The 11,297-nt window shown below is 38.2% G+C and overlaps 1 protein-coding gene across 4 annotated transcripts; it reads left to right on the top strand.

The window, feature by feature from the left end:
* Nucleotides 1-1,680: 1,680 nt before the first annotated feature.
* LOC131937893 (alkylsulfatase) lies at nucleotides 1,681-11,170 on the top strand. 4 transcript variants are annotated; one of them, XM_059295596.1, is made up of 6 exons: nucleotides 1,681-1,812; nucleotides 3,315-3,439; nucleotides 3,589-4,055; nucleotides 4,260-4,396; nucleotides 7,353-7,508; nucleotides 11,027-11,170. In XM_059295596.1, the coding sequence occupies exons 3-6, from the start codon at nucleotides 3,680-3,682 to the stop codon at nucleotides 11,168-11,170; spliced, it is 813 nt and encodes a 270-aa protein (XP_059151579.1). In that variant the 5' UTR covers nucleotides 1,681-1,812; nucleotides 3,315-3,439; nucleotides 3,589-3,679. The 4 variants fall into 4 exon arrangements, with proteins under 4 accessions (XP_059151579.1, XP_059151582.1, XP_059151581.1 ...); XM_059295599.1 differs by having other exon boundaries at nucleotides 1,690-1,812; nucleotides 3,330-3,439; XM_059295598.1 differs by lacking the exon at nucleotides 1,681-1,812 and adding an exon at nucleotides 1,872-2,071.
* The last annotated feature ends 127 nt before the right edge of the window (nucleotides 11,171-11,297 follow it).

Here is an 11,297-nt window from a genome sequence, read left to right as displayed (position 1 = left end):
AACACTGGGCGGAACCCTTATACAGTAATACCGTAATGTGGGTGTTGGTGGGGACCAAACCAATAGGGGGCCCAAAAATGTCGCCATATATATATATATATATATATATATATATATATATATATATATATATATATATATATAAACTCGTGGTGGAGGCCGAATTCGCTTCTTTCTCCTACAATAAAAAAAATCGTGGAACAGAATCTGTCAAATCTGTCCACTCCCCCAACGGTCTCCTGCAACTATTTTCAGCTATTCCTTCCTGACCTTTCGGCCGCCTCCAACACATTACGTCGCCATGTCTTCCCAGACTGACCCCTGCGTCGCTTGCCCAGGAGGTTCCACTGCAAGGCATGTCTGGCTATAGTGCGAGTATCCTTCCAAGCGTGTCCATCGCCATTTCCTCTCCATGATTAGCTTTTCTATTGTTCTGTCCACACATTTCACATACTTTCTCTATCTTGTCTTACTATTTTATTTGTAATATAAATAATAAATCAATGATCCATGAACCATTATTTGGGTCGTTGTGTCAAGCAGTGTTTCTTTCAGAATTTTTTATGCTTGAAAGAAACACTGGTGTCAAGGGCGCCCACCCCTTCCATGTCTGATCACAGCCAGATGCCCCATCTAGGTGGCTTGCCTTAGTCACAAACACATGGTCGTTGAAGTTCATCTAGGAACTCTTGCGCCCTGGCCGGTAACTTTTACTGTAAAAATAGGACAAAATTAAACTGTATTAGCATAGTTTGTAAAGTTTTTCGTTGCGCTGTTTTCCGATTGCGCATTTTTCTGGGAACCCGACCCAATGTAGACTCATTGGGCATCCGATAATAAAAATAAAAGTCTGTATTAGGGGCCATCCATAAATGACGTCACGCTTTTTAAGACGATTTTTACCTCCCCCCTCCCCTCCGTCACACATCGTCACAAAAAGCCAGACCCCCCTAAAATGACGTCACACCTCAGTCTACAACCCCCCCCCCCTTCAAAATTGCGTTTGAATTTTTCTTAAAACATTGATATTTTTCCAAAATCTTGTCTGAACTCTGTCAAAATAGAGTATTTTAATCAATTCCTATTTTAAAAGTGTTCTAAAACTAAAACGCGAAATAACCTCTAAAATTCGTTTTCTAAAATTGCTTTTTTATAATGCAAAAGTTGGATGTCGCACCATCTGAACAACCCCCCCCCCCTCTCGTCACACACCGTCACAAAATTACGGACCCCCCCCCCTCAGTTATGGACAACCCCTAGCTCCATTTGCTGGCACTCCAATAAAATTTATAAAATCTTGCATGCTCTCTAATTTTTAGATAATTCATTGTTGAATCGCAAGCACCGTGGCTACACCATTTTCCTTTTTAAAATAAAGCTGTGTGCTCACTATCTAAGTTTTTTTTTTTTTACTTTGATTACTCTTTATTTTAATTATCTCGGCCTATATAGCAGACGCTCTGTGTCAAAGGTCATGCTTGTTTTATAAAATGTTCTATAACATGTTCTGTAAGTGTGAATGCTAAAGTAACATGTTCTGTGGAGAAAATTGTTCCAGATAAAAAAAGAACTTTTGGCGGGCTTTGTGTTCTGGAAATGTATAGTATACATGTCATAAGTGTAAACGCGGTATTAGTATACCCGCGTCGTCGTTTCCAAGAACAAACACTTGCCAATCGCAAAAAAAAACCCCAAAAAAAAAAACCAAAAAAAAAAAAAAAACATTTTTAGAACAAATAAAATCTAGATCTAGATCTCTAGATCTAAATTATAATGTATAGAGTCTAGATCTAATACTCTAGATCTAGTTGGGTAAAGATAATATAGATCTATACCTATACTTTAAGATCTAGAATCTAGATCCAGAATGTGTAGATCTAGCTAGATAGAGGCCCTATGGCTATTAAATATTATAGACTCTAGTATAAAAATAATAAATATAGATCTAGATCTATTACTATACTATTGACTATTGGGCGAATTTTTATACCGAGTGTCCTAGGGTTAGGGTTAGAATCTTGTAGATCTAGATCTAGATCTAGTATTACTAGATCTAGAATCTAGTTAGCAAGTAAGGTAGCTACTAGAATCTAGATCTAGATCTTAACTTATAAATAAAATTAGTTAATAGTTAGGCCTAATACTAATATAATAGTTAAGTATAAATCACAAATATAATCTTCTTAAAAAATAGAAAGGGGTGTTCTTTTCCTAAATTAGTAAATAGTTAACTAAAATTAAAATATATCTACAACACAATTTATATAGCCTACATACTTACATAGCTTGCTAAAGTGACACTAAAGTCAATCCAATGCTATCGCTAACCCTATCCCTAACGCTGTTAACCCAATCATCCATAGTCCTACTCCTACTATAAACTATAATCTATTATCATAATCCTAATTAATTGCTAACCAAAAGCTAGATCTAGTCAAGATTACAATCCTAGTATTAACAAGCAAGTAACAACCTAACTAGAGTTTCTTCCAGGCATCTCTTCGGGGGGGGGGGGGGGGGGGGGGGGGGGGGGCAAAATTTTTTACCGCCCCCCCCCCCCCCGAACAAAGTGAAATTTATATAGGCCTAATTTATATAGAAAATATATACCCACCCCCCCCCCCCCCCCCCGAAGAAATTCTACCGCCCCCCGAAAATTTCAAGTGCCCCCCCCCCCCCCCCCTGGAGAAAAAAGTCTGGAAGAAACACTGAACCTAACAGTAACCGACATATATATCTTCCATCATCCATATAATATTACAAAAAACAATAAATACAATGTGTTGTAGATCCCCTTTTCATCATACATAATAAATATATTGCATTGGGATGAGTCACTTCTTGCTTTTTAGTGTTGTAATAAAATATATACATTTTATTTATTTTACTTCATCCAACTATTCCAACCCCATTACCTGCAGTCATCTAAGGTCAGTGCAATTTATTTTACTTCGCCATCCAACCCCATCACCTCTGATTACCACCATACAAATGACAAACATAACAATTTATTCTTTCTTTCTTATCAATCTTTTTTAAGTTGACACTGTCATCGCTTGATAAAGTTTGCTTTATACTATAAGCCTAAATAAATACTAAATGAGGATAATATTCCCTTATAAAAAATAAATAAATCAACTGTTACGTGCTTTTAGTAACCTGTCTCGTCTTAAGGATTGGTAGATATTCCATAAGAACACCAGCTCACTTGACCTAGTTATCTCCCTTTTGTTTTCAAATAGTAACTTTCAATTTAGTGTAACTAATGTAACGTGTAATTTCATATATTATTGAAAATGAAACGTTTTCATCAGAAATGATCTTATCAGGAAATTTTAAAAGAGATCTCTCCATTACAAGCAGTCTTATATTACAAGATTTGAACACAAACTTACAGATGTACATAATGACCGAGCCACAGAATTAAGGAGCAGGGGAGGTAATTAAGTTAGAAATAAATAAAATCTAAAACTACATTTTTTTTCTAATTTCATGATATCTGCTGTAAAGGTGTAAGAAATGTTTACTCTAGTAATATGTTAGTGAACTCGGCACAGTTTTCTTTGTTGTTATTTTATTAATCTGCAGGTGCAAGAAGGATAACAACAAAGTCTTTGGATGTTGGTGGTAATCTGGCACAGGCAACAAATATTTTGGCAAGCTGAATAATACAAAAATAATGGCTTTACATATTACTCCAGTAAAGCTTGGCGTTGAGATCCGAGGCATTGATCTAATATCTGTCAGTTCTTGTCAGACCATTGCTGACATCAAACATCTGCTGACCAAACATTGCCTTCTGATTTTTAAAAACCAAGGGAAGATCTCTGGGAAGGACCATGTTAGAATCAGCAGATGGCTTGGGGATTTAGAGTCAACTTTTTATAAACACCCAAGGTCCCCTGACCCGGATGTCTTTAGAGTGTCTAATGATGAGCGTGAGGGCTGCCGCAATGTTGGTCGCTCAGGCTGGCATATTGATGGCTCTTTCATGGAGAAACCATTTGACTACGCTTTGTACCATATGGTTGCTGTACCTAAAGTAGGCTCTACAGGTAACTCTCTCCATTTTAAAAAAATTTAGTTACTGGCTTGCACTTATCTGTTATTTGAAGCCCTAGCTAATGTTGGCTTAGCCAATTGCTAGCTAGGATTTTGGGTATTTATTTTGCCCCTAGCTGGACTATGACAGTTGATGAATGACATTTAAAGAAATTCTTGATTGTTGGTTATTTCATCTCTACCCTGTCAATTCTCAGCATTTGTCGGTTTTGCGGAACTGCTTCATTCGCTGTCCCAAGAGCGCAGAACCTCGTGGGAAAGGTTATGGATGGTGGGAAATGACCATGATGTCATTCACCCTTTGACCTATGCCCACCCTCAGACAGGGCAGTCAGTAAGTCAAAGTTGATTTTATAACTGCTAGTATTGGTGTCCATTATCCCACTGACATGTTGTAGGGCATGTAAGGTTTACCCAATGGTGTGTCCAGGGGGGACGGGGACGGAGATGGGGAGCCATTGTCCAGCCTAATGTCTGACCCGAAAAGATAAATACAAATGGTAGCTGCAGTGAGGTTAATTCAATTAGTAATAAACAGATAGTGTTAGTTACCTCACAAGTTAAAGACAGTTATAAATACTATTGACGTTTTGACCGAAGGTCTTTGTCAGCACACAACAGTATGGTTACGAAGACCTTGGGTCGAAATGTCCATAGTAATTGTAACTGTCTTTAACTAGTGAGGTAACTAACACTATCTGTTTTATTACTAATGTCCAACCCTGCTCCCATCTCCTAATGTCTGACCCTGCTCCCATCTCCTAATGTCTGACCCTGCTCCCATCTCCTAATGTCTGACCCTGCTCCCATCTCCTAATGTCTGACCCTGCTCCCATCTCCTAATGTCTGACCCTGCTCCCATCTCCTAATGTCTGACCCTGCTCCCATCTCCTAATGTCTGACCCTGCTCCCATCTCCTAATGTCTGACCCTGCTCCCATCTCCTAATGTCTGACCCTGCTCCCATCTCCTAATGTCTGACCCTGCTCCCATCTCCTAATGTCTGACCCTGCTCCCATCTCCTAATGTCTGACCCTGCTCCCATCTCCTAATGTCTGACCCTGCTCCCATCTCCTAATGTCTGACCCTGCTCCCATCTCCTAATGTCTGACATCTCCTAATGTCTGACCCTGCTCCCATCTCCTAATGTCTGACCCTACTCCCATCTCCTAATGTCTGACCCTGCTCCCATCTCCTAATGTCTGACCCTGCTCCCATCTCCTAATGTCTGACCCTGCTCCCATCTCCTAATGTCTGACCCTGCTCCCATCTCCTAATGTCTGACCCTGCTCCCATCTCCTAATGTCTGACATCTCCTAATGTCTGACCCTGCTCCCATCTCCTAATGTCTGACCCTGCTCCCATCTCCTAATGTCTGACCCTGCTCCCATCTCCTAATGTCTGACCCTGCTCCATCTCCTAATGTCTGACATCTCCTAATGTCTGACCCTGCTCCCATCTCCTAATGTCTGACCCTGCTCCCATCTCCTAATGTCTGACCCTGCTCCCATCTCCTAATGTCTGACATCTCCTAATGTCTGACCCTGCTCCCATCTCCTAATGTCTGACCCTGCTCCCATCTCCTAATGTCTGACCCTGCTCCCATCTCCTAATGTCTGACATCTCCTAATGTCTGACCCTGCTCCCATCTCCTAATGTCTGACATCTCCTAATGTCTGACCCTGCTCCCATCTCCTAATGTCTGACCCTGCTCCCATCTCCTAATGTCTGACATCTCCTAATGTCTGACCCTGCTCCCATCTCCTAATGTCTGACCCTGCTCCCATCTCCTAATGTCTGACATCTCCTAATGTCTGACCCTGCTCCCATCTCCTAATGTCTGACATCTCCTAATGTCTGACCCTGCTCCCATCTCCTAATGTCTGACATCTCCTAATGTCTGACCCTGCTCCCATCTCCTAATGTCTGACCCTGCTCCATCTAATGTCTGACCCTGCTCCCATCTCCTAATGTAAGACAAACATTTGGCCCAAGCTGGGAAGGACTACTGGCAGTTTGATGCAGTCTTCCATCTACCTGTCTGTCCTGGGTCTTGAACTGTTCTTGTGTACCAAGCGTCCATTGATCATCTTCCTCCATTCTACTGTCCCCTATGTTCACCCCCCCCCCCCCTGACAGTGTTTGCCCCATCCTTCTTTCATGTTGTCTCATCTATTTTTCTATGCCTTTTATGTTTGGCAACATATGTAGAGCTATCAAATTAACAATATGGATAGCCAGGTTGATATAAAAAATGCAATTTGTTTTGAAGTTGTCAGGACAGCCACATATTTTTTATCAAACTCATGCAGATATATATATATATATATATATATATATGCAGATTTATATATATATATATTATATACATACATACATATAATATATATATAAAGAAACTGGCACCTTTTTTTACTTTCTCGTATATACGAAGTATAGAGAAAGTCTTGTAATCGTGCAAAAAAAAAAAAAAAATCAAGATTTTTACAAATCTCGACGTTTTACACCTCACTGATACGGAAAAACATAATTTTGCAATCTTGTCCGTATGTTTGTGTGTCTGTCTGTCTGTCTGTCCGTGTGTAAACACGATAACTTGAGTACCGTTACAGCTAGGTTGATGAAATGTCATATATAAGTATTTTATCAAAATCGTAGATCCGTATCAACTTTTGAGCGATTTCCGATAACCGTAAGTGGTACTTTTCCTACTTTGAATTTTTCAAAAGCCTATAACTTGAGTACTATTTCAGATAGATAAATGAAATTTCACATGTAAGTAAAAGATCTAATTCTCTACCTTCTGTTAAATTTTGAGTAATTTCCGTTGACTGGAAGTAGTAATTTACGCTACTTCCGATTTCTCAAAAAACTAATGTAAATTTTTAAAGTACTAATAATATTGCGCACTATTATACGCTTTTTTATTTGGCGTTCACTTGGTGTGCAATTAATCTGTCTACGAGATTTTATTCTATTTTTAAAACTTTAAGTATTTAAAATGGATTAAAAATCATGTCTATAGCCCGAGTTCCCATCCCCTGTTATTTTATATAAGAATATTCAAGAAAGTTTAGGGGAGATCACTCCCGGTTTATTGAAGCAGCTATCCCGAAAACCTGCATACATCACTGGGTTTAGCTATAATTTTGTAATAGCTATGCTGTCGACCCACTTAAAGACCCTTTAATTAATACAAGAAAAAATCAATTATAATTCTACTTATTAATTACATTTAAAATGAAGTGCTTTACTTTTGTTTTCATTGTTTTAGAAACTTTTTATTTGCAGGTTCTCTGTTTCCATCTGGGGATGATTGGTGCTTTCATCTGGGACTACAAAACCAGCCAGCAGAGAATGACAAATCAGGCAGAAACCAGACAAATTTTGGGTGAAATTCATGAAGAAATTGTTAAGAAAGATGGGAAACTAATTTATGAACACGAGGTAAGTTTGAGTCAGATAATGTGAGAAAAACATGATGTGACTTCTCCAAACATATCTAGCATTCCAGTTCTTTCAGTTTTCAGTAGGGCGTTTTCTCTTTTCTATTCAGTATATCTTATTTTCTGATTTGGTTATTTTTCTGATTTGGCTATTTTCCATTTGTTCATCTGGTTTTCTTATTGTAGAAGTAGAAGAAATGTGGGTAAACAATTTTTTAAAGGTCTAATGGTTGGAGCTAGTCTTTACAGATATATAGGCTTATGGTTGGAACCCATGGCGTCGCTAGGTTGGGTGTCGTCCCCCCGAAAAAAATCTATATAGATATATGTGTATATATATATGTACATCTATATTCATATATATATATATATATACTTTGTATATGGGGTCATTCATTTATGACGTCCACAATTTTTGTGGATTTTGGTCGACATGTGTCAATGTGGCAAGCCAACCTGTTATATTTATCTGTTGCTCGTTTATATTGTTTATGGTTTCCATTATTTATTTTCATCTCTCAAGTTTTTTTAACTTAATTTATTTACAATGGATCAATACATTTCAAAAGCTGTGTTCTTTTGAAACATGAACTTTTAGGTAGTAATTGAAAAACAAAATGTTTTTATTTAACTCATTACATATCGATAAATATTTATGACAAAGACAAAAATCCATGAATTTATACATTGATTTTAGCCACATATCACAACTTTTTAGGAATAGAAAACTAACCCATTAAACATATTACACATCATAGATAACTAATCAAATGTTCTACTAGTGTCAGCCACTCCTCCACACATTTACACAGACACGAAGGCTGTAGTATAATAATTTGCTTCATCAAAGGATAAGTAGATTTGTAAGTTTCCAATGTGGTTTTATCCCAATCCACTTCGGTGGATGGTGTATTTTGTGTCACCCCCCTCCCCAACTTTTTGTCAAAAGGCATCACTGCATCCACCTAGAAAAAAGCAATTAGGGGCCTAACTCTAACAGTTATTAATGCAAGTGGAAAAATTATTGTATTAGTAAATTAATAAATTTGGTGTCACTCCCCAGACATGGAATGACGTTTCAGTTATTACAGTTCTCAAGAAAACCTTTTTCCTCAGGCAAATTTTGCAACGTTTATTTGTGTCACCCCACACCCCCCCCCCCCCCTTCCAAGTGATAGCTTTAAAGTGTGCACATATAATACTAATGATATTCATCTAAAGTCAGTTATAAATACAGCTAGATGTAGTATAGTTTTCTATATAGTTAGCAGGTTAACGTCAAGATTTGTCAATTTTGCTCTTAATTAAGACTTTTTAGCTCTAATCTCTAATTAATCATTTAACTGGAATGATCATGTTTTTCTATATAAATATTATTTTTGCCATGGTGTCATCATCCCCCTGAATGGTGTCACCCGATGCGGACCGCACCCCCCTTCCCCTCACAACGCCTCTGGTTGGAACTAGTCTGTACTGTTATATAGGCTTATGGTTGGAACTAGTCTGTACTGTTATATAGGCTTATGGTTGGAACTAGTCTGTACTGTTATATAGGCTTATGGTTGGAACTAGTCTGTACTGTTATATAGGCTTATGGTTGGAACTAGTCTGTACTGTTATATAGGCTTATGGTTGGAACTAGTCTGTACTGTTATATAGGCTTATGGTTGGAACTAGTCTGTACTGTTATATAGGCTTATGGTTGGAACTAGTCTGTACTGTTATATAGGCTTATGGTTGGAACTAGTCTGTACTGTTATACAGGCTTATGGTTGGAACTAGTCTGTACTGTTATATAGGCTTATGGTTGGAACTAGTCTGTACTGTTATATAGGCTTATGGTTGGAACTAGTCTGTACTGTTATATAGGCTTATGGTTGGAACTAGTCTGTACTGTTATACAGGCTTATGGTTGGAACTAGTCTGTACTGTTATACAGGCTTATGGTTGGAACTAGTCTGTACTGTTATATAGGCTTATGGCTGGAACTAGTCTGTACTGTTATATAGGCTTATGGCTGGAACTAGTCTGTACTGTTATATAGGCTAATGGGGGCGCAGCAGTTGTTGTTAGCTTGAGGACTCCCTGATTAAAACTTTGTCAAGACTGTATGCTATCCTTGACTCCCTGATTAAAACTGTCAAGACTGTATGCTATCCTTGACTCCCTGATTAAAACTTTGTCAAGACTGTATGCTATCCTTGACTCCCTGATTAAAACTGTCAAGACTGTATGCTATCCTTGACTCCCTGATTAAAACTTTGTCAAGACTGTATGCTATCCTTGACTCCCTGATTAAAACTGTCAAGACTGTATGCTATCCTTGACTCTCTGATTAAAACTTTGTCAAGATTTATGCTATCCTTGACTCCCTGATTAAAACTTTGTCAAGACTGTATGCTATCCTTGACTCCCTGATTAAAACTTTGTCAAGACTGTATGCTATCCTTGACTCCCTGATTAAAACTTTGTCAAGACTGTATGCTATCCTTGACTCCCTGATTAAAACCTTGTCAAGACTGTATGCTATCCTTGACTCCCTGATTAAAACCTTGTCAAGACTGTATGCTATCCTTGACTCGCTGATTAAAACTTTGTCAAGATTTATGCTATCCTTGACTCCCTGATTAAAACTTTGTCAAGACTGTATGCTATCCTTGACTCCCTGATTAAAACTTTGTCAAGACTGTATGCTATCCTTGACTCCCTGATTAAAACTTTGTCAAGACTGTATGCTATCCTTTACTCACTGATTAAAACTTTGTCAAGACTGTATGCTATCCTTGACTCCCTGATTAAAACTGTCAAGACTGTATGCTATCCTTGGCTCTCTGATTAAAACTTTGTCAAGACTGTATGCTATCCTTGACTCCCTGATTAAAACTTTGTCAAGACTGTATGCTATCCTTGACTCCCTGATTAAAACTTTGTCAAGACTGTATGCTATCCTTTACTCACTGATTAAAACTTTGTCAAGACTGTATGCTATCCTTGACTCCCTGATTAAAACTGTCAAGACTGTATGCTATCCTTGGCTCTCTGATTAAAACTTTGTCAAGACTGTATGCTATCCTTGACTCCCTGATTAAAACTTTGTCAAGACTGTATGCTATCCTTGACTCGCTGATTAAAACTTTGTCAAGACTGTATGCTATCCTTGACTCCCTGATTAAAACTTTGTCAAGACTGTATGCTATCCTTGACTCCCTGATTAAAACTTTGTCAAGACTGTATGCTATCCTTGACTCCCTGATTAAAACTTTGTCAAGACTGTATGCTATCCTTGACTCCCTGATTAAAACTTTGTCAAGACTGTATGCTATCCTTGACTCGCTGATTAAAACTTTGTCAAGACTGTATGCTATCCTTGACTCACTGATTAAAACTTTGTCAAGACTGTATGCTATCCATGACTCACTGATTAAAACTTTGTCAAGACTGTATGCTATCCTTTACTCACTGATTAAAACTTTGTCAAGACTGTATGCTATCCTTGACTCCCTGATTAAAACTTTCCAGTGGCGTGAAGGAGATTTTATCATATCAGACAACAGGGCCGTGGCACATGAAGCCACACCAGAAACACAGTACCCAGTTTCTAAAGTTGGTCTCAGGATTCTTCATCGGACAACAGTAGCTGGCAGCTCTATACCAACTAAATAATCCTCAGGTATTGAGTCACGTGATTTAAGTTAAATGTATTCAAGGCTGGGGTTCTTTAAAATGTTTTTTATGACGTTGTATTGAGAATTTAGCATGATAGACTGTTAGCAACAAGCTACATTCTATT

Source organism: Physella acuta, unplaced genomic scaffold, assembly GCF_028476545.2.
Source record: "Physella acuta isolate Inbredline_101_S28 unplaced genomic scaffold, ASM2847654v3 ptg000225l, whole genome shotgun sequence".
NCBI classification, from domain to species: Eukaryota; Metazoa; Mollusca; class Gastropoda; family Physidae; genus Physella; species Physella acuta.
This window is presented reverse-complemented; position numbering and strand designations above follow the sequence as displayed.